The sequence below is a fragment of the Macrobrachium rosenbergii genome, chromosome 56 (assembly GCF_040412425.1).
Source record: "Macrobrachium rosenbergii isolate ZJJX-2024 chromosome 56, ASM4041242v1, whole genome shotgun sequence".
NCBI classification, from domain to species: Eukaryota; Metazoa; Arthropoda; class Malacostraca; order Decapoda; family Palaemonidae; genus Macrobrachium; species Macrobrachium rosenbergii.
The window spans coordinates 77133956-77159030 of NC_089796.1; the positions used below are offsets into that span (position 1 = coordinate 77133956).

General features: G+C 37.8%; 1 protein-coding gene across 1 annotated transcript; it reads right to left on the reverse strand.

The window, feature by feature from the left end:
- Positions 1-705: 705 nt before the first annotated feature.
- Positions 706-21662, reverse strand: LOC136836721 (transmembrane protein 184C). Its single transcript, XM_067101241.1, has 11 exons — positions 21354-21662; positions 13954-14143; positions 13638-13780; positions 11995-12031; positions 10092-10294; positions 7460-7586; positions 7050-7204; positions 5094-5196; positions 3995-4169; positions 3664-3851; positions 706-2663 (listed from the first exon to the last, which is right to left on the reverse strand). The coding sequence occupies exons 2-11, from the start codon at positions 14074-14076 to the stop codon at positions 2625-2627; spliced, it is 1293 nt and encodes a 430-aa protein (XP_066957342.1). The 5' UTR covers positions 14077-14143; positions 21354-21662; the 3' UTR covers positions 706-2624.
- Between the last annotated feature and the right edge of the window lie 3413 nt (positions 21663-25075).

The window sequence follows — 25075 nt, forward strand, 5'->3', positions numbered from 1 at the left end:
TTTAAAGTCTAGCATGCTTACTGAAATAATTTGATTCCAGTTCATTGCTTCCAAATCTCCCTATCATTAAGAGGCACTTATTCCACTCATTACCTAAGATTTTGCTTTGAAAGCATGACTGGAGCAGTGTTTGAGTTTATAATTTCATTTTCCAGCATACCCAGAACTATCAGATAACTTTAAAAACATAGCTGTTTAAAAACAATGAAATGCATTGATTACTGGCCTATGGATATTTCTGTACACAGAAAAAAATCTATGCCTGCCCATTAGCATCACAATATACCATCTCTTTCTTGAACCTAAACATCCCAAGACTTGCATTTTCTTGGTCAATTTTTCCTTTATAACTTTGGTACTACTATCACTACTACAATAAATTAGTTTAACGAGACCATAAGGTCATATTTATAGACAAATAGGGTTCTCCCAAGAGATTTTTTTTTTGAATAACAGGTGAAAATTGAAGCATGGTCAAGTTTAAGAGGCTGGACAGCCAAGTGTGAAAGATTACAGGGACAGGACGAAAAGTACGAGATGAGAGCAATGCAGCTGGGGTAAATGTCTGCTGCAAAGATAAGTTTAATACCATCTACAGTTTGCCACACAGCACGCTGTAAATGGTAACTGCCCTATTGGACTTTGAGACTGAATATCAGTGCTATACTCTGTGGAATAAGTGTTCTAAAACAAATAGCAATGAAATAGAATGAACTCATAATCTATTTACTTTTCATATAAAGATATTTATACATAACAGTGAATCTTATGTATATACAAACGAGCACTAGACAGGTGAATGACACTGACACCAGAATAATGACACAGTAATCCAGCATGCATATGCACTATGAAGGGATCAACACCGTTTGATCCTGATTTACGTCTAAAACTGACCCCATAAAAAATTGAATTTCTTTATCACTGTACGGCACTGCTGACACCACTGACCTATCCTAGGAGTGAATACTGTTACTAACTATTGGTTAAGTGCTTCACTAACATTACACAATATTCAAGAATATAAAAGGATGAAATACAGTTCAGTTCCAGAGTAATAAAAAGAAGGCACAATTAAATTTTGAGTGCTTGTGCAAATCTAGAAACTACAGATAGTAAAACATGGCACTACAACTTCTACTGCCCAGTATTCTTTGGTTCTGGTAAGGGAATTTATTAGCTAAACACGTTGCATGCATCTTAAATATGACTCGTACTTTTAGCTAAAAGGATACAGTCATCCAAAATTTTAATGTTAGAATAATACTGTAGCTTGTATCCCTTGTCTGAAATGACTCAAAACCAATTCTTGGTTAAGTGCAGTACAGTACAGTAGCAACTTTGCCCCAATGACAAACACTACAGGCAGATGAAAAACTATATTTTTAACTGAAATCTATTTCCCATATCACCCTGAGTTGTACATTTCCAAAACTTATATTTCTTTTGTGCCTACGCTGCTTTATCATACGGAATTGTGGGTTTTGATATCTTATTATTTTAATTAATCATTTTCACAGCTACTGAAATTCATATAATTAGTTATTCACTGATGATGGTAGAATTTAACTACTGTAATTCCATATTCAAACTTACAAATTCTTTGTAACTACTTTTAAACATGAAACAAAATAATGGTACTTAAGACTACATGTGACCACTAAACCCAACTTCTTTTAATGAAAAGGTTTCAAACTGAAGCAACATAACTGCTGGAAATTCTTATAAAAAACTACCAGGATGAACTAAATACATATTAAATGCAAAACTATGTAAAAGTACTGCACTAATTTCAAAATACTGGATATGAATTAGGGGTACCATTAATTAATGGAAGCCAAAGAGAGTTGTACATTAGTCTGACAAAATATTAGATATTTTGTCAAGCTCAGTACTAATTAACTGATCTTGAAAGCTAATGTGTGTTGTCTTTTAAATTTCATTTGCCTTAAGCACTTATTTTCAAGTAATTAAGGATACCTCCACATTACACAAAACAAAATATCAAGATCTACTAGTAATTACCAAAACTACATCACAGAACGATATATCTTGACATTTTTGTTTATCTTTAAACTATCATGAGTGATGACAAACAAACATACAGGAGTCTACGTAGAGAAAGAGGCCAATAATCCAAAACAAAACGAAGAAAACTAATATTTCCTGTATATTATCGCACTAAGAATACCCTAATTCATTTAAAGCTAATCATTATGCCTATATAAAATAAGTATAACTCTGTGTGAGCACTTAGATTAAATAACAAGGACTAAAATGTTTAATAACACTTGATGTCAAAATTCTCACTAGAAAGTAAATTTCAAATGAATATCAATCCTGTGCATATCAACTACAATAATCAAGATCTGCATAATATTACTTTATATGAAAGACAAAATTACAGCAGACTGCTTGAAAACTGAACACTCTTGATAAATTTAACACTTAAACTACTAGGAAAAAAGCAAGAAGTAAAACAAAAATATATCTTCTCCAAACACTTGGTAGTGTTCGTAACTTGAACACAAGGAATAAAAGAATGATGACTTGGCCATAAATTAAGACATTATATTCCCTCGTCACACCTAAACGACTGTGCCGGGACGAGGGGCACTCGGATGTCATATGGCTTTTATGTCCTCTGGTTCTGTTCCTTCACCCTGCAAAATCAATAATAATTAGTACTCGATATCAATCTGGCGAGGCAAAAAAAGGCATGTTTTTGTTACAGTTGCGAGCTGGCTCCATTGCAAAAAAATGCGCTAAGTGGTTTTCCTTCATTATCAAATATCAGTACCTTTATAATTGTAATACACACAATAGTTACAGATGTATCTTTTTAAGGCTTTGACAAGACACAGTCATAACTGGCTTAGTCGGTGTTTGCAAATTCTAGTGGAGAAAAGATGCAGAAAGACTTAGAGAATTGTCTGAATAACCAAGATGATGATTTCAAAAGTCTGAGGAAAAAGACAAGAGACCTACTTGATGTCAAAATCTACAGTGGGTGATAGGAGCAAATAAATAATGAATTTTACTATATTTGGCAGATGCATAGGATGGTATGTGCCTGAAGGGTACACTGCTCAATGATGCCGTAGGGAGGTTCCAGTCAGACTGAAGACAATCTTTCCATCAAAATTATCAAAAAAGAAATCTTTCTGATATTACAAATATCCATTCAAAGGAGATGAAAAACTCTAAATAGAGCTATGCAAAGTATTTAAAATAATAAAGAAAATAGCAAAATATGTGAAAGGATAAGCTACAGCACATGCTGTTACATTTTGCCCACCGATTTGATACAACTTGCAACTGAAAAGCTTATTAGGAGAAGAAAGTATTAACAGCCTTGACAGAAAGGTTTTCCTTTTGAGGGTACCATGGATAGCTTCCATACAGGAGAGTGGAAGTTTTCTTGGCATTTATAAAAGGGTTGACACGAGTCATGATAGATACTTGGTGGATTTCTAGGGAGTTTTGTCTGAAGGAAAGGCCACCACTTTAGAACTATTAAGTAATTCTAGAGTTTCTTCAAAGTTCTCATCTTGTCTGAGACTGAACTAGGTAAAGGCCTCCATTTTACAGGGTGCTGGGTCTGGGAATGGGAAACAATACAGAACTAAGGAAACCGTATAGCCAAAAATTGAGAATAATTACCTGCTCAATAACAATATCATGATCTGATTCTGAAGTGGACATATAGCGATGTGATGCTCGTGTGCCAGAGTGAGCATGAGGGGCAATCAGACGGGTGTTCTCATCCCCACTACTAGTACCACCAACAGCTGAGGCACCACCAGGCCACCCACCCCCTCGAGATGTCAAGCGGCGCTTCATTCCTTCGCCTGAATGCAATAAAAACCTATTACTGTCCTTATCCCATCAACAAAAGGGGTATATATGAAAAGCTACTCTTTTAGCAGAAACTACTTTTGGTTTAAGAGGCCGAATTATGCAACAAAGCGTACATCTTTCAAATCGTACTCACTAACGACATAGACATGCTCCCTGATGTCTGATCTGACATCTGAAATATCCCATATGAGAAGGAATGTGTGACAGCAATTGCCGGTTTCGTATTCCTCATCCACGTACGGCTTATAGGAAAATGCATAATGGTGGACAACTGCAGCAATAAACATTTCAATGCAAATTAAGAAGTTCTGAAAATGAAAATGAAAGATATATTAAGATCCACTGTACATAAGAGAAAACATTCAGTGTACAAAAATAGGTTCCTACCATAAGCGGTAAGATACAACAAACTGTACTGTTTAAATCTTCCCCCTCATGCAGTGTTCCATCAACCACTGTTGTAGTTATAAATTTCAACTAATGTGAAATGTCAAAACAGTTTTGGCAAACATTAGTGCGGCTTGCTAAGAATACTATTAAGTACTGTAAAGTAGGCACTGCAGATATTTTTTGTTTACGTTTTGGGATGCAGAAAATCTGTCTATCTTTTACTTGTAATATAAGGCTTGGTTGCACTCATTCCACACTGTATACTTTCTGATGCCACATGATAATGTTCACAGGAGCACATTTTCTGTTTACACTTTCTCCAACTTTACTAGACATTTGTCATGCAATGGATGTAACTTTAGGTAACAAAGGAGAACAAGATTAATAACACACGTTCTAATCTTTCTAAAACAGAATTAATCCATGACTCATTCTTTTTGGTACATCACCATTTTGGGGTGGCAACGTTTATAAAAATTAAGCTAAACTATAGAATAACATGAATGGCATTTGCACATTCTTTGATACACTTTTAACACCAAGAATACTACAGAGCAACTGACTGACCCATGGTTGTGTGTGAAATGTGAAGTAAAATGCAAGATTATATCACAAAACTCCACTGCTCATATATGCCTTATTTCTGTGATGCCGAAATCCCAGTCTCACTAGACCAGTATTAGTCAAGATAAGGAATGAACCAGCTATGCAGGCTCCTTCCAACCTACTGATGCTATCTCTACTCCTCAGCTATATAGCCAACACAACAATTCTCCTTTAGTAAACTTGAATAAAAAAAATTGTTTAAAAAGCAATAAATATAAAGAAATCTCAAATCTTACCTGTAAGACACTAGACAATTTTCTTTCCCCAGCTTCATTAGTTATTCCAAACAATTCATGCATGAAGTCAGCTTTTGTAAGGAACATAATGGCAACTCCTTGACTGAAAAGAAAAGAATACAGTAGAGTATTCATAAAACATAAATATAAATATAACCTGAATTAAAGCATATTTAAAATAAATGCTCTGGGATTCATTAGAACATGCACATGCATAGATTGATATAATGTAGGCTTCAAGTAACTTATCATTTCAATGCACAAAAATCAAAATCAGTATTAAAAAAACCTTATATAATTTATATTTGACTCTGTCTGTACCAGCAATTAGGTCTTGTATTTAGGTTCCCTGCAGTGTCTTTTTGACCCCTAATTGCACTGCTCTCTGTATTGCACTTTTCATTCACACCTATTCCATTTCTTCCCACCTAGCTGTCCAGTTTTCCAATTTTCACCACATTTAAGGACAAATCCTTCATATCACCCCTACGCAAGTTTAAATTAGACTTATGGTCTAGCTGAACTAATTCCCAGTATCAACAAAGCTGTGTCATTATATGCCATTCTTACACTATTAGAAAAGTTCATATCCCCTTAAACTACCCCTCCTCCTTAAGGATAAGCTCCTCTAGTCATTGAATGCCTCATTGCATGATCTGTTTTGGCTGATGCTTTACGAACAGATGCCCTTCCTGGACTATTAACACTGGCAGGCTGGGGTCTGCAACTAGCCATTGCAACACAGATACCCAAAATGGTTACTGGGCTGTAAGTGGTGGTGTAAATCCCAAACCTCTCAGTAACACATGACCACAGTTTCCCTAAGACCATAAAAAAACTGCTTCTATTCCACTGAAGCCCATGCAGTTACCTGCCACCTACCCATTGCCTGCTGATGATGGTCAAGCTATGGACTGGATTGTACAATCCCTGAACTCATCTCACCTGATACTTAAGTATATGGCTTGCCATGTAAGGCTTATGCAACATTAATACTGTCTTGGGCTAAATCTCCTTAAGAATATACACTGATGATGACCTTTTCCAAACTCTTCAGCAGCTTTACTGCTCCCATATGATTCTGAAAGCAAAGACTTCAGCCTTGATAACCATCAAATTCCTGTGACCCCTCAGCCCTTCAGTGAAGTGGAATAGGAGGCACAAAAAATTTTCCTTGCTGCACTGTTCAGAAAAAGAATGAGGGTTCATTTCAATGGAGCCTGATAACCATCCACAGGGCTTACATTCAAGACCACGGCAAACATAATTCACGACAATATAATTACCCAGAAAAATAAATCAGTGTCTGTTTGTAATACAGTACTGTGAAATGGAACTAAAAATACATAAAATGCTAAATAACCCTTATATCCTACAGTAAATATGCAACTTCATCACCTCCAAGAAGATACAAAAGACTACCATGTCATATCATCCAACTACTGTATATGTTACAGCATAAGACAATACCCAGCAAATGCAATGTGCACATACTAACTGGTGCCTAATTCCCTCACCTAAATACTGTGATGTGATCTCAAAGAGAAAAACTATGCAGAAAAAATGAAACATGGCACACTGACTTTATACTAGAGACAAGAATGGTGATTCTCAAGCAATAAAGAATAATATAAATGAAACGTGGGCAAGAGAAATGTCCGGTCAGTAGGTAGCTGGGCAAAAGAATGATATTTTTGAATGGTGGTAGCTTTCCCTGATTATCACTGTGGAAGACAATCCTCAAAAGAAAAATTCCATCTATCTAATGGATACTCTGAGATGGAGTGAGCAATATATATATATAAATTAAAAAGTATGTTCATTCAATGAATAGAATTCCTTTATACCCAAGAACTGGTTACCTTCAGAATTACAGCTTCAATTTTTAGATTCACTTACAGTTTCTCATGGTTTAAATCAAAGTCCCAAAAAGAATAACACAGAAAATATACTTACAAGAATGAAAAGAAGACCACTGCTTTGATGCACAGAAACTTGGCAAGGGGAGACATTGGATCCAGTTCTGTTTTCATTGCCTTGTAAAACAAAACTAGGCAATACATAGCCACAAACTGTGAAAAGTTGTTTACTACAAATAAGTAAACAAATGCCTGCAAAGCATAAAAACAATTAGTGTTAAAAGACCCTTAAATGCTGAATCTTTGTACAAATTTCCATAATTATTCTAAAATAACTACATTACTAATAGATTTCTTTCATCTAGTTTTGATACTAAAGTCTGAGGTTAAAAAAATACTCTTGAACATGCAAAAGTTTTTTACAGCTCTCTAAAAATTAAAATAATGCACCAAAGTTGAAAAAACATTAACTACTATGATATACTGCAAAGTTTACTTTATACTTACATTTGTAGGAGATAATTTTCCTTCTTCATATACTCCTGCCTGTCCACATACAAAAGCAATGAAGGTTGTCATAAGATGGAAAACTGTGTACTGAAGTATACCATGTTTGCAACGGTGTATAAATTCCCTGGAATTGTATAAAAAGAATAAATTCACAAATAGTTTGTTTTATTGCCTAAAAAACCAACTATAACTACAGACTAACAAATAATAATAATAATAATAATAATAATAATAATAATAATAATAATAATAATAATAATAATAATACCCTGTAATGAAAAATGTGGGGAAAAAAGCAGAACTCTGAGGAACAACTGAAAACGGGGAAGGACGTACTTGTAACATAATCAAAAATAAGAAAATTACAAAGCAGTCAAGATAAAACTTCAAAATGAATTTACTATTGGAGAAGCAAAACCATCAGCAGGAATTTCTGCAAACAGTGATGAACACTTGAATAATGTCATGAGGGCCATCCAATGATTCTCTCAATTCCTAGAGGAAGAGGTCCCGACATCAATTCCACAAAAATTAGTTTCTGGCTTTTAGCTAACAAACATTATATTAGTGATTCACAAGATTAGCTGATTTCAAAAGTGTGAAGACACTGTCGAGTACTTAAATAATTTTTGGAACACTTGTACTTGTGGCAAATGGGCAGTACCCTGAAGGTCTTGGAATGATTTCCATTCTTTAAAAAAAAAAGCTAAGAAAATCAGTACTTTGGGGAAAGATTAGATACATAATGTTTTAAAAACAAAATTAATTTTTTTATAAAAACGTGATTCTTTTGTAACACAACACATATTTTTCTTGTTAATATGTCTGTGCACATAAATAACCAGTCAATTCCATTAGCACCACACATGAATAAGACTCTCCACTACAAATGGCCATAACTGATTGTTACCCTCTTTTCTCTCTGCATTTGTCACATGCCAAGAAATCAACTGCCAGTGCATGGAAGGGAAGAGAGAATTAGTGTGTGCAAAAAGTTTGTTTGAATAAATCTACAAAAACGAAGTTTCTTTCATCAAATTCCCATCCACACATGTTGCCTAAATAGCAATTAAAGGGAAAGGACAAAGGCCTCCAAACCTCACACAAAAACCATAAAATAAGGTGAAGAATTGAACACAAAAGTGACGACTTCAGTCCTCAGTTAGGCCAAACTTGTCACTCTTAAAACATCAGGCAGTGGATTAGAGAGACTCCGGATTCAACCCTTTTCCACCCCTGAAAGGTGTAACAAGGAGTTCTATACTGACCTGATCCTGGGGTGGTCTCTTCTTCCTCTTTCTCAAGGAAAAGAGGAAGAGAACGGTAAAGTGTTTGACAGTGACAATCAGAAAGAGGAAGGAAAAAGTCTGCAACTTTTTCCGGTCCCTGATTCGAGTCTTGCTTCCCCTTTTTGCAAGAACCAACAGGCTATGACTAACATTGCTGTTGTGGAGGAAGCCATGACTGATACCACTATGGCATCTTCCACAGTCCTAAGAAAGTGGTCTGCTTGATTGCTGAATGATAGGGAACCCACTGATCTGCCAATAAGATTGCTGACCTGATCCAGAACACCACAGACAGATGTAACTGAAGCAGTCAGGACAACTGCTTTGCCTCCTGAGTGAACCCTCCAGATACTCCATAAAATGGGGCCCATAAAAGGACAGCTACAGTTACTTCCTCAAGATTGTCAGGCTTACAAAGAAACAGAGATCTCTGCATCAACACTGCCGAAGGAGTCCTGAAATGAGGGAAAACTCCCCGGTAATATCAGATTCCCTAAAGTAAGTGTTGGATCTCCCAAGAAAATGCCTTGAGCTTATTTTAGCGAGTGGACACAAACAATGGTACCAATTGCTGAAATAAGCAATTACGAAGACATAACAACTAAAAATCGTGGTTCACCAACCTGTAGCATTTCTAACAATTAGAATTTATGCTAATACGTAACACTGCAACCTCTTCAATTCATGGTAAAAATGCACAGAATTTTGTATGAATGGCCAAAACTGGGTGAAGAGCCAACAAGCGTGCTTTAAGAATAAAGGTTTGAAGGCCACTGCACTCACCCACACATTTGGGAGAACCCTCTCCGGTATTAGTTCCTGGCTTCTACAGGTAAACGGGAGCACGTAAATACCCTGTTTTGTACTCACGCTGCTGCATAATCCAAAAGCTGGTGCATCCTACAAGGGATGTGTCTTGAACCCACCCATCGATGATATCACAACTATCGTCTACACACCCAGCTAATAGACACAGTGGTCTTAGCTAGGTAAGCTTCCATGAAAGCACAGTAGGAAAAGCTACTGACATACTGGTCTGAATGCTCGTCCACACACCAAGTACAGACAGGATTGCACAGGATAGGCACAGTATCCCACCAGTTTAATACCTTGTTAATAGGTTGAATGACAATCCCAGCTTGCAGTGAAGGACACTCCTATATATGAAGATGATGGTTTTCATTTCCAAGGGAACAAATATTCACCATAGACTAGATTTCCTATCATATTACTGTAAATCCCAGATATATTAAGGACAACATTGGATGATGAGAAAAACTCGGTGTGTCCATGTACTCAAAATATAAATACTGTACAAAAACAAACGTGTTGGTAATTACCTTCCCATTCGCCAAGGCTTCAGGCAGCAGAGGGGGAAAAAATGGTGAGTTGTTGGCTTGGTCTCCATGGTTGCATCCAGGTCCATTTCATCATCCAAAAAGTTCAACAAAAACATCATGAAATTGTATATGACATAAGCTTCATAGCATTCTCGTGCAGCATCCAAGTACGGGGCCCACGTTGGATTGCCAAGCACCAGCCACTGCAAAGTCAACAGATAGTATTCATAATTCCATTACCTATCCTTGAACACATTCAAACTTCATATATTTATATTAGCAAACTTTAACAGATCATAATAATCTCCAATTCTGATTGCTAAAACCAACACTTTCCAAGGGCTCTCAAATTTAATACTGGCCTATATTTCAGAGCAATGACACCTAATTTTTTTGTGATATTAGCACAATACTACATAAAGCAAACTGTTACAAAAATCAATGGTAATGCACTACACCCCTGAAACAGCAAACCCTAATGTAGTGACACTCACTCTACAGCAAGAAGGTTCTGTGTGAGAAAAAAGTAAGTATACCTTAGTTTTACCAGACCACTGAGCTGATTAACAGCTCTCCTAGGGCTGGCCCGAAGGACTAGACTTATTTTACGTGGCTAAGAACCAATTGGTTACTTAGCAATGGGACCTACAGCTTATTGTGGAATCCGAACCACATTATAGCGAGAAATGAATTTCTATCACCAGAAATAAATTCCTCTAACTCTTCATCAGTTCAGCATCTTTCTCTCAAATATGTTTTTTACAAGTTGCATAACCAATTAAGATATTAAGAAACAAACAAACCTCATTGAGAGTAATTAGCACTTCAAAATATTTAAGTGAAAATACAAGTGCCAGTCTGAGCATTACAGGAAAGACATATGTGGAAAATTCCACCTAGCTCCTTTGCTTTGCACAATGCTGGAGGAAATAATAATGAAACACAAACCCTACACTATTCATAAATGACAGTGTGCAGTACTGTGCATTAATTTTCATCAAAACAACGAAAAGTCAAAGAGTACAGGTGTTATGCATACATACTCCAACACCAGCATAAACACAATGGCTAACTTCACAACTACCACCAAAACACTTGACCTTGTTAAGCTACGAAATTTTAAATCAGTTTCGAGTATAGTATCCAACTTTTTAACTTACAAATAAGATAATGAGAGAGAGAGAGAGAGAGAGAGAGAGAGAGAGAGAGAGAGAGAGAGAATGACTCCTTTCATAAGCCAACCCCATATCTGGACAAATGAATTAGGAATACTTTCATGTACATTCACTGGCTTACACTATATAATTAAAAGAGAGAGAGAGAGAGAGAGAGAGAGAGAGAGAAACTTTCACCTGCATAAGTGAAATTCCAACAAACAAGGAGAAGAGAGACAGGCAGAAAATACTAAAGAACTGTCATTTACATCAAACAACGCTCCTCAGCCCCACACAGGTCCCTACATACAGTATATACATGTTTTACAGCACCACATTTAAACAACAATCAGAGCAGCTCTACAATATGGCATTGTCAAACTTCCATCAGCGCAGTATGTAATCCCCTAACTGAAGACAATAGTAATAACATCACCAAAAAAACACTATGGATTATCATAAACACAAAAGACAATGGTAATTCTGTTATATACAAAAACTACCTTTATTTGAGACCTAGAAAACATAAAACCATTTACAACTCAACTCATGATTACTAAATATTGCAGTACTGTACCACTAATATTGTTACTGCAGCACAATGCGTCATGAAAATCATATGCAAATAAATACTTATTAATCCAATTTATGGTATTCTAAGCAATGACAAAGCGTTCTAAACCATGAAAACACTGAATTCTAATTCTGGCACGAGAGCAGAAGTAAAATCCAAGTGCTATAGTACTTACAGCATTCAGAGCATATACTGGCACCATCCATAGTATTCTGAAATAAACATGAAAACCACAATAAATATGGATTTTTCAGTTTTAAGTATTGAAAAATTACATTTCAGTGTTTCCCAGATACAAAACTTACTTTGATGCTATTATGCCACAGCATGTGCAGAGTACCTTAAGGTAATAGAGAACTGAAACCAACAAATTTTTTAACTTTGGAATAGTTTTAAAGATGAGTCGCACACGCCTTTGTAAGAGGAAAACCTGGTTACACCTGCCATTACACTTACTTTGTCTTTGACTCAAAGATGTTTGTCAGTCTAAGAGGGTGTGAAAAGTGTCGTGAAGAAATGTGATATATCTGATCCTGAAAACTAATATCAGTATGTGTACTACTTGTTTTTACAATAAGACTTGTTTTACATAAGACTTTTTGCTTAAATATCAGAGAAATAAATGGTAGTATGTGATCTTCTCTACAGGAGTGTGTAAGGCTTTGCTCTGGCCTTCCTGCATTTTCATTCCTTCTTGATCTTTGGGCTGTTAAGAAGGGCAGCGGGACATTTGTAGTCTTCTCCTTTGGGTTAGCCTTCTGGATTTGGAAGAGACGCTGGTCTTCGTTCTCTTCACTGGAACTGATTATCAGGAGGTATTGGTTCCCCTTTGCTGCCAGTCTCTCTGGAGGCTGCTTCTGTGCTCATGATTCTGATAGTGCTTTGTATCCCTATAAGCCACTCCAAATGGTGGGTTCTGAGAGGTTAGCGGTGGACCTTAATGACAGAATGAAAATGTAAATGCATTTCCCCTTCCATGTCATGTTCTTTCTTCTGTGAGGTGCTTGCATGACTCTGCCTCACCTCTCTACCTCTTATAGGCCTGACCACTCACCCCTGATTCTTCTGCCTACCAGCTGGTACTGTGCAGGTGTTTGGAATGTAAGATTATCAGCACACTTCTTTTGATATTTGGATGGTAATCATAGATATGTATCCACTCCCTTCTGTCCTGGTTATTTGTACCCTGCAACAACTTTTGATTCTGTTGTTAGCTTCTGGTAGATGTCCTTAGAACTCATGTTTCATCATGGGGTCTTTGGCTGCTGTCCTCTGGATGTGCAGCAAAGGGGTTGAATAAAAGAGGAAGGTGGGAATGGGAATCAGGGTTTCGGTTTTCTCCTTTCTTCCTGTTTTCATGTTCTTTGTCTGTCCTTTCTGTCATCTACATGATGAACCTGAAGTTCTTGATACAAGTTGTTACTAGAGAAATAAGAATAATTAAGGTCACTGTTCTACTAGTCCTGACTTCCTAAGCAACCACAATAAAAAAAACAATAAAGATATAATAATGTTAAGTCAAGAATTGTGACTTCTTAGAAAAAGGAGACACCCTGACTTGACACGAGCCAAAAATAAGTGACAGGTTACCAACAGGTGAGTGGGTAGTACCCAGCAACTCGCCTGTCTGCCACCAATTACCCACCTTGATACCAAGCTTCAGTGACTGTTTCCAGCTCGTACTGAAAATACAACAGTACTCCTATATAAGACTATGGTCTGTATTCTTGTAGGAACAACTGACAGTTAATGAGTGACCTCTATATTCTGAGAAAGTGAAGCTTTAAAAAAGATAAACACGAGGGAAAAATAACCCACCTTATGATATGCTTCTGTAGTTTTGGTTTTGTGTAGTTGATCAAGTGCTGCACAATTTCCCATAGAGTAATAGGAATTGCCATCAATACAAAAATTCCCCCTATCAACCATGCTATTTTGTAGCCTTTAATTCCATTTAAAATCTGAAAAATAATCAGTGATGAAAAACAAGTCCATGTATTAGGTAATAACAAACTGCTAATGACTTTCAAAATAAAAACAAATACTGATTGTATTCATATCTCCATTTCATTTGTACAGTACACCATGTCTGTCAGATAGAGAATTTTCTCTTAAAAATCAAATAAACACTTACAAGAGTATATATGAGATATGGAACAATTCCCAGAATGATTCCTCCGTACAAAATGAACACTAACGGCTTGATCCACAGCCGCCAATGTGAACACATCACTTGGCATCTTTCTCCGCAACACATCTTGGCTGTTTTCTGTGAAGGCTTGAGTTTGAAAAATTCTCGCTGCCAAAAGGCTTCACTATCAGTCCTGAAAATATACAGAGAGTTTCTTCAAATTTGGAAAATTCTAAAGACAATTTGCAGTTCTCCTTGACATTCAAACCAACTTCTTTGCATGGGTATAATTACGGTACAGCTGGGACAGGTTAAAGCTTGAAAATAAGGTTTTAAAATTGACAATTTCCCTTGTGCAGAGGTTACAGGTAACTGCCTGCACACACACAACATGAATCAGTTTCTCTTTGGCAGTAGAGCAACATGGGGTAGTAGAGGTGGGCTCATATTATAGACTCGGGATTGTACATTTAGGAAAAATGCAAGTAAAGTTGAATTGGTTTGTAAGTTGAACCAAGTTAGCCTAAGCATTCACCAATGTAGTTACCCTATGACAAATACCACTAAGCAGTAATAGTTTCTATCAAGATAATATGATCTTGTGCATAATATAGTTTACAATAAACAAAATCATTCCTCTTTCCTTGAAAAAGCAGCAATGAAATACATTATGTATATACAGTATATCCCACATGTCATACTGACATGGAAGTTTGCATCTTTGAAAGTCTGTAAGTTGAAAGTTTGTATGTACAGGACCAGCTATTTTTTTAAAATCTGCAGGCAGGAGATGGCATGAGTCCTACAACCTCCTACTGGTCTGATGAAATAACTGACCAGAGCAGCACTTATGAGAGGGTGCTTTTGTAAGAAAAAAATTTTTGGAGAACCATGACAACTCCCATTATAAACTTCGTGCTAGAAAGCAGCTTAATTCTGGCTATTATTAAGTAATGGATTCAGAAATAAGCTCTACCATGTCCCCCCCCACCTGTTAAAAGAGGGGAAACTGAGGGCGACACATCCTTGTTTCACAGACGTGGCCAGGATGCCCGAAGAGAACTCACTTTTATCATGTCTGACTCTAGCAAGTACTTCAACCTAGATGCTGCTCATAAACAGGATTACGGATGGAAAGGAAGCCAGTCACTCCCAGACACCAGGATTTTGGTACTTGGATGAGATACCATTCTTGTGTGAAAAGCACAGGTGCCTAAACAACCTGTCGGGGCAGCCAACATAGGTTCTAAGGAGGGGTTTCCTGAGGCTTGTAGGCAACATCCCACAGGTAGGAGGTAAAGGTAATCTGTCTATGCAAGACACATGCCCTCATTACCTGAAAAACTGGAAATTTCTTTCATAAAGTAAATTTTTGAGCAATAAGGGAGACCAATCTCCTCCTCAGCTGAGTCCTAGGGATGTTGGAATGCATCTTCCATCACATCCAATGATCAGAAAACTGAACGTTTACTGTTTAACTGAGTCGCAAACAGATCGAGCATGGGAGGCCCTAGAATCTGAACAACCTATCCACTACTTAAGGATGTGGAGGCCTATGTGTCCTTACAACCTGCCTCTGACAACCGAGTTGATCTGCCAGAATGTTCTGCCTGCCCTGAATGTACCTTGCAGCCAACTCGACAGCTTGGCAAACCGCCCACTCATTGATCTGCAATGTTAACTGACACAGAGTCATAGACAAAGTTCCCCCTGGCTTGTTGTTGGCATAGGCCACAATACAACCAAGTGACCTCTCAACTGCTCCAGAAATGCTTGCAATGCTAACCACACTGCCTTCACCTCCAGAATGCTGATGGGCAGATCAGGTGAATCCTACAGCCACACACCTGAAACAAACTCTCCTCTTTGATGTGTGCCCCACCCCTCCTTTGATGTGTCTGAGAATAGGAGCATTTCTGGAGGGGGCAAGTTCAAGGGAACTCTCTTCAAGAGGTTTCCGTTGTCAGCCCACTACACCATGTCTTCCTTTCCCACCCGATTCGGAGAAATGAATGGAGAAGGACACCAAAAGGAGCTCAAAAACTGCTTCAATTGCCACTGAAGTGACCATAAGTGACCTGCCAAAGCTGAGCTGGTTGTTCCTACTGTGACAGGAACGGCACCATTACCGCCATGAGCCTGCTCACTTGAACACGACAAGGAGCCCAATGGTGACGACAAGGAAGACAATGAAAATGAATGCCTAGCACACTTCTTCCCTTTTTTCGCTGGTCCTATTCACTTTAAATACCAATGAGCTGGTTGAGGCCAAAACCGAAGACGAAGCAACACCCACCAAAGATCTGCCACAGGAAGCATTACTACAACTAAAGGATCCCTCTCCATTGCAGCAGACAATGAAGCTGGGGCAGCTGCAGACACAGCAACACACACATCAGCAGATAAAGCCTTAACAGACACCATAGGTAAAGAAGGTTCAAGGGTCAAATACTACTACTCCACAGGTTGTCATGGAATGCTGTGAAAGATGGGCTACCTAGTATGTTCAGCGTAGGCCAAATCTTCCACAGGTACTCTAACGAGGACATCTTACAAGTAACTGGAATGTCATTGTTAGATGAGGTGGAGGGTGGGACACCTGTTGAAGGAGCACTTCCCTCAGTAGCTGCTTTGTTCTCAGATGACAGGGCATGCATATGTCTAACAGACTTAGTACTATCCCTCCTAGAAGGGGTAGACAGTGGAATAGGAATCAAAGATGGTAGAAAGGAACCTGAAGGATTTTAGGGCCTCACTGAGGGAGTAGGTATTCCCTCCAACGAAGAGGGTGAATGCTTGTTTTCCTTCTTCCTTCCCGTGCCAAACCTAATCAAGTGAGGTGAATCCCAAATTGCACACTCCCTCAAGGAGAGAAGCCCTAGTGCAGTACTTCCCTCTATAAGAAGCACAATAAGTACAGTATGTGGGTCTTCTGTTACGGGAGACATGAACCATCCACAAAAATGGCCACACTCCTTGCAATGGCACTACTCACATTTTTTCTCTATGTGGCAAAAGAAATTAGCAAGGCAACAAAATGAAAGAGCATAAAGACAGTCAAACAAATGAGCAGGCTACTCATCCAAGTTTCTCAACCGAGAAGGTGAGTGACGGTTACTCTCCTAGTCACCCCAACCCCCTTCTCCACCAGTTAAGTACAGTACCTTGTTACCAGATTTCAATAACCAGTTTCCATTTCTCACTGAAAGATACTCCCATATAAAAGGAACACATAATGGGGTCTGATGATAGCTTTACTGACCCCCTTCCCTTGTTAAATGGAAGTGGAGGGAGTCACATCTTGTGAGCGGAAGCTTTAAGATAAAACGTTCACCTGTGATGTCTAATTGCACGGTGGCCTTCCGGAATGTACTCAGCTTGACAGCTGCCTTACAGGGGTTAAGAAAGGCAGAAGGTGGCAAGAGGAGGAAGAAAAAAGAAGTCTCTCAACATTTAACCTACAGCTGTATGTCCTCAGAGTACCTTAGGCAAGCTGTTTCTTAGGATGAACACACAACCTGTTGAGCAGACCAACAACAAGGGCAAGGCTGTACCAAAGGCTTGACTGCTATGCTCTTCAATGCCCAAAGGGCTTGAATAATACTGTATGGTGCATCAAGATACCCCAGCTCAACTTTACTCCTTGAAAAGAGTATAGGACTAGTCCATTCTGCAAAGTGAGACTACCCTCAGCCAAAAATTATCTGGAAAAGAGTATAAACATATGATCAAAACACTGCATGGCTGAAAGCCTTGGTAACTGACTCAGCAGGCAAAAAGGACATACTGTACCTTTCTGTCAGTTTCTCCAAGGGGACGTTGTTAGTCTGCAAACTAAGGGTCTAAGGGTAGTCGTCTCTGCATCTTCTTACACATGGAACTTACATTACTGTTTTAACAGTTAGGGAAGTAGCTTGCCAATCTGCTGGATGCCAGGGAACCTTCCCATTCACAGATCAGACAATTAACCTGTATGAATACTCCATGAGCAACTGGTCTCACCTCTAATGCACCCTCGAGTTTGCACTAGACAAGACTGGCTTCAATGACTGGTGCCTCAGTCACTTCCAAATACAATTAAATTAGCAATGAACCAATGATTTCTCAAAAGCGCTGCTAAAACTTATAAGGGTTCTGAAGGAGAGGGATCCTTAAGTGCACTAGTTAGATCCTCTTCTGAAAAAGATGTGGACAAACCAGCCTACACCCTGGTGAATTTTCTCAGGACTGTGGACATGAACAACTGAACCTAATAGCCCCAACTGCCAGACTATGAGCTGAGGTTGACATGTAAACAGAACAAGCATATGTTCCAATCTATGGCCAACTTTCTCATAGCCCTCCCTATGATCAGGCAAAGCTGAACTTGTACGGGCTATGGGTAAACGTTCACAGGTGCTTTCATGCACAGACATGTCAACAGTCCTGGATAAGCCAGGAACATCACAAGTGTCAGTATGGTCACACAAAAGTGGGTCACCAAGATACCCAACATCATATAGCAGGAGCCTATTGCATGTAAACTTCTACTGCACATATACAGCCCAAGGATTATGAAAACACCAACTAAAAACAGAGTGCTAAACTCTACACTATACTTACCTTGGACAAAATATGTACAACAGTAATGTTTCAGGTAATCCTCATTGTCCTGGAAAGAATGGGAAGACATGGTCAAGAGCAAATCCAGAGGACTCAGCAATAAATGAAGCTCAGAATATAAAAAAAAAAAAACAGAATCATTTGCCAGCAATCCTGTGAAGCCACCAATAAAGAAAAGGTAGGCAGTGGCAAAGCGCAAACATTTGCCACTGTCTCACCTGGAGAATAAATCGACAGGAACACCTCGGTCGGCACTGCCATTATGTGCAGATTGGTCGCCTACACTCATGCACACACCTGCCTCAGCAAGATAGAGAACGAATGGAAAGCAGGTTGAAAGAGAGGGCAGTTCAGGGGGGGAGGAGCTGTTTTGAAGAAAACTCAGAACATCTTTTGGTCTTCCTCCAAAGCTACCGAACCTCTCCACCACAAAGGAGAACAATCGCCACACTCTTTGCAGGAACTATTGCTACAGACACACATCACATGTTACATTAAAACCAACGACATATGACCAAATACCATGTGTACTTACCTTTGTTGCTCATTGTAGAAATACATTTCGAACAAAAAAACACCAACACCTTACATAGTTAGTTAGTTAGTTATTTTATTGACAAAAGTATAAAATAATTAGTACAAATTTGTCCACAATAACAAGGATGAAAGAAGTTCAAACTTGATCAGTCAGCTGAAGAAAAAATGCCTGTTTACAGCAGATAAGGAGGGGTCTCCCCCTAGCTCGCCAGCCTACCTTCAATTAAATACCTTGTCAGAGTCAACATGACTACAGGTAATTCCAGTTCACACTGAGGAATACTCCTACATAAACAGTTATGGTATGTATTTCCTGGAACAGTAATTTGCTGGTATTGCAATGAATGGCTTATGCAACCCAGTTTGAGGCAGGCTAACCTTGACTATGCCTGGGATGTATCATGCTGGCCTAGGCCTAGCTTTCTGCACTAACTGGCTACCCTTGTGATTTACTACTAGCAATAAAACTCAATTTACTTTATACAAGTATTGCATTTTGAACTTGAAAATATAAATTTCCCAGGTTTTGATGTGTGCTTGGAACACTGATATTAATTTTGTTAGCAAATCAGTACTTTAGACAATGCACCACACCCATAAGCTTTATAATTCAGGGGACCACAGTGTGAAAGTGGGGTTATTGGGTGGGGGAAAACAAAAAACACGGGAAATACAAGGACTTTAATCTCACTAATAATTCTCATTCCAAATAATTAAAGTTTAGGGAATGTTTTCAAACTTAATTTCTTACACTGGGGTAAGAGCCTCATACCCTACGTTAGGTTATGTGTGGTTGGTTAGGTTATTTGGTAAAGAAATGGACATCAGAAACATTCAATACGTACATTAAAAATACAAAAATGATCATTTCAAGTTCAAAATACGATAATGGTTTAGTGTAAAATTTTACAAAATTCTAAGACATGAATTACACAGGTTAGTTTAAATGCAAGAGATGAAATTGTACATTCTGGAATACATAGTGAAATAGCCTCACCTATGTAATGTTTGTGAACTGACAACTTACACGGCCATTACTCTGTTATAAGCTAGTTTGTTCAAGTGGGCAATCTACCTGTGGTAAAGCTGAAGACTACTACCGCAGCATGTCCCCGTCAATCGGTGACTGTATTATTTACCACCTTTTTGCTTATGTTTTTCTGTGGAACTAAGCAATAGCCCCGCATGGGGCATTACTAGAACATGGTTTACCTACTATAAGCGTTAAGCATTTGTTATCAGGGTTAATCATGTTTTATTTTTGGTGCAGTAATAACCTGCAATTAAACTTCAGAAGTTGTATGCTGGCCAATCTGGAGATAACTATCGTGCATGCACAGTGTTATAGGAGCTTTTAGAAACTCAGATTGGTGTTTCCCTCCTACACGGGGTCCAGGGGCAGCTAAGTAACGCATGACCTGCTAGGTTAGGTTAGGCTTAGGGTACGTTAGGCGGTATAGTTCCTTTATAATAGATTTCCTTGTCCAATCTTCAAACATATGGCTCCACAATGACGTGCATGCACGACACCATTCATAACAACAACAGGGCAGTCCGGTCTCTTTTAGTAAAAGCCCCCACCCAAAATCCCGTGTTTCCCAAGTGATTCCCAATATGTTAGGATATATGAGGTTAATAATAATTGACTGACAATAATCACCACCTCCTCCTTCACCAGCAACACTAAAAATATAGGAAAAATCAATTTCCAAGGTAATAGTCTGTGCCGAGCTGTTGCTTAGATTTACTGCTTTCGTTTATATATATATGGCCTGCCTCCTGTCTGTGTTGATGATATTTACATTTTTGTACGTTACATTCGTCCCCAAGAGGCTGGTACTAAACACAGCGCCCATTTTACACGTGAACTGACAGCTACCGAACCATAGGGGCGCGGTAGTAGCCTTCAGCCTTACCCTACCGTTTTCCTACACTGTCATTAGCCCTAGGGGACCCTAAGACAGCTCCGCCAGTTTTGGCCTGGGCTATGCTAATGCACTCAGAGGCTGCAACCTACTAGTAGTTGCTCAAGATCATTCTAAACCTCAAAAACGACCCCTGAAAAATCCTAAAATACGAGTCGGCGACGGGGTACGAAAATAGAAACGATAACACGATCCATTCCCACAACCCCACAGGAATGTGTAACCAGATGACAGAACCTTCCCCCTTCGCCTACGGAAGAAAAAGCACAACGCCCCAAATTTTCAGGCCCGGAAAATTAGCCCCCCAGCCTAAAACGCAGCATCCCACTGGAGACTTACGGAAGTCTGCATCGTCGTCGACCCCATCCACACTATCTAACGTCATCAAAACGCGAGGTGCATGATGAATTCGATAAGATAAGAGAGGCGACGGAGTTGGTCAGCTGACGTTTGTTTACTATCCATCGGCAACACTCTAGATCCTGGGCGTGTCCAAACGCAGCTGATTTCGGCTAGGCAGGAAGTTGAATATGCGATTGTTGGCACTATCTCGTCACTGAAGCATGATACACGCGTCAACAAAAAAGTATATTGGTACTCCATTCTATCGATGTCCCGATGATTGAAGGAGTTTATTTTGTTTGAATTGCCAGAAGAGATTCGCAGGTAAAATTGCTGAGATGAATGTCGATGAAATTCCTGCTTCGTCGACATGTACGCTGTATGATTGATAATAAATTTCCAAGCCTACGCTTATCTTTAATCTACAATAAATATAATCACTGAGCGATTCCTTGATTTCTACATCTAATGTGAGTATCATATCGAGATTAATATACTGACATGGACAAAACCATGTTTTAATTGTAATCCACCTCATTCGGACACGTCTTGTGAAACACGTGAGCAACGCTTCCATTGATTTTGACATTTTTTACTTTTTTTCTGTATTTGTGCCCTTATCTTCAAAATACAATTGTCTGTCATCAACCTAATGTATTTCAATACCTCTGTTGCTTCATATGAAAATAACTATATATAATGGTAAAATTATACTATCTTTTTTTATGTTTCATTTGAATAATCCATCGACTCTAAAAGGCAATACTGTAAAAGTAATATTCAACAGAAAGATATTATGAACCCTTTAACACTATCATTGTAATGTGAAGAAAAGTGAATCACTATCTTGGACAGATTTTGTCCAGAAATACTGCCATGTCACTGAAATATGTTCAAGGCCATTGATTAGCCAAAACGTTTATGCTGTCGGGAGTACATTCCCCACATTCACAATTTCTCACAGCTTGAATCTATAACGTGTACAGCTTGTCTATACCCTAGAGAAGACTTCAAATGAGAATGGAATTCATGTCCATTTAAATACAGTCCTTCTTTTTAGAAGAAGATTTTACTGGAAATAATACTATTCAGAGAGAGAGAGTTAAAATTATATATATATATATATATATATATATATATATATATATATATATATATATAAATATATATATATACTAGATAGATAGATATTGATAGATAAATTACTGTCACATAATTATCTATTTATATTTAATTTAGTGATTTATAATTTATGTTTTTAGACTTTCATATTAATACTTATATATTTTGTATTTATTTTTATTTTTAATTGTTTTCTTATAATTTCATATCTATTTTTATTTAATAGCATACATTTGTTCGTTTATATTTCTTTATTTATATTTACTTATTTTATTTCTACTGTATTCAGTTACTTACTTCTTCTGTTTTTGTAATATATATTTATATGTATCTTTATACAATTATCATATACTTATTTATCTATGTTATTTATCTTCCTATATTTAATTATATTAGTTCTTTTATTCATATATCGTTATTTGAAAATACTTATTCAATGTTATTCATATATGTATGGTTATTTATATCTATTTATTTTTCACTTATATGAATTTATTTACTATATACTTATTTATTCACATTTGCTTATTCTTGCATCTGTTTATTTATATTTATCTATTGATTATTTATCCACCATTAATGGATTCAGTTACCTATTTACTATATACTAATTTTCTTGTTTTTTTAACATACACACACACACATACATATATATATATATATATATATATATATATATATATATATATATATATATATATATATATATATATGCTTATATTCCTTTTTTTATCCAAGCCTGGATTAAACAAACCCATCGGGTCTCCTTTATCATTTTTTTTTAACTGATACTAGATTTAACATTATTATTAGGCCTATTCTTTCTCCTGGACACACTGATGATAGGCCTACAGTACTGGTTGCAGTATAGTGTTGAGTCGACGAAATGATAATGCAGAACGTGAAAGAATGTAGCGTTTGCCAAGAAACGCCTGTCCTGATTATTGTGTGATTAATATCATTATACGTTTCTCGATGTGGGAGAGGTGAGTCTTCACGGGAGAATTTGAATCTTCAATATTTTTCTACCTCTTTCCTATTTCCGATATTTTGAAAATCCCTTACTGACACGACTTACTCGTTCGGGAAACCTACTTAAAAAAATCAAACTCAATATCGTTGAATTTCCACATTAACTGAACATATCGCGTGTTCGACATTTACTCACAGTCTGGTTACTCTCATACTCGAGGGTGTCGTTAACTTAATATATACTAGATGCATCATTGCGCTGTAAGTCATCAACAAAGAGGGGAAACGGATAAACAATTTTCATTCTCACCAAATTGACAACTATACGTCGTCTATCGAAGGCAGTTCAATATAAATATCGTTTCACCTGATGTTAGGCCAATGATGAAGCTCCTTGATGGAAGGAGACTCGAAATTTCTTGGTCTAGTTTCCAGGGTCTCCTGAAAATGGTCAAGTCAAGAATCGCATCAGTTTGAATTGTTATAGTCTTGGACTAGCCCATAGTTTGTGGTTCTCCCCAATAGATGGCATTGCATTCAGACCGTTTAAAGTTCGAGCATTTTCAGTTAATCTGTGTGGGTCTAAGCGATGCTCAGAGAAATTCAGTGTTATTGCACGTAACGGATCAGCGAAAAAGTGATCACGTGACACTTCAGCCCGTTTTGCGATAAGCTTCAAAAGAAAGCCTTTGTGCTTCTCTCTCTCTCTCCCTCGTAGACAGATTCATGGGACACTATGTCTGGCCAAGAAGAAAAATTACCCCCGAGGAATTCTGTAGAGTGAAAGATACTATCATGACTCAGGAAAGAAAAAAAACTTTCTGAGGGTTACGCTGACATTTTAAAGAAAAATTCACTGCAGAAAACAAACGGAAAAAAAAGACAATGAAGAAAAAACTTGATGATCACTCACTGGTGCTCTAAGAAATCCCAAGTTTCAGTTTTTTTTTTTTTCACAATACAGGGACATTAACCCTACTCCTATGCCTCCTTTGTCCTCATGGTGAGTGTTGAATATTTCGGCTTTACCAGGGTATTATATTATCGAAAACGAACAGACACTCATATGAAATGGGCGGATTGAACTAAACAAACTTTCATTGATTTAGTCGGAATATTTTTTGTCTGCCAAGAATGGAAAATCTGACCTGAACCAATGTCAAAGTACCTGATACAACTAAACTTCTAGAAGCAAAACTCCAAGCCTTTTTTTTCTGATTTCTTTATTCGTCAAGAAGTATTCAACTTTATTTTGACGTAATAATACGAACCAGCTAGTAAAGTCTGCAGTTCCTCTTCACGCACAAAAGATCTAGAATCCATTATCATAACAAATGTCAATATTCTCTTTTCTGGGCTACACTAAGGTCCCTTTTCTTTGGACCTTGGGCTAGACCACGGTCTAGTTCTAGACCAAGGGCTACACGCAGATTGGGTTTTCTCAGTAGCTTCTGAATTTCCTTCTTGTCCAGGTCCTAGGGCTTCCTGCTTGTTTTCCCGGCTTCTCCAGCTAACTGCTCCCCTTCCGTTCCCATCACACCTTCAAACCATATCAGTCAAACTATGATAATGCAATTTGATTGTTTGAGAAGAGACTTTATGTTTGATTCTGGCTCTGTTATCCC

Bases quoted from the DNA above. Each gene is read 5' to 3' on its own strand.
- LOC136836721 (XM_067101241.1), bottom strand. From the start codon at position 14,076: ATGTGTTGCGGAGAAAGATGCCAAGTGATGTGTTCACATTGGCGGCTG. The intron at 13,781-13,953 runs GTAAGTGTTTAT...ATTATTTTTCAG, and splicing joins CATATCTCATATATACTCTT to ATTTTAAATGGAATTAAAGG. The intron at 10,295-11,994 runs GTAAGTACTATA...TTGACTTTGCAG, and splicing joins CAGTATATGCTCTGAATGCT to TGGCTGGTGCTTGGCAATCC.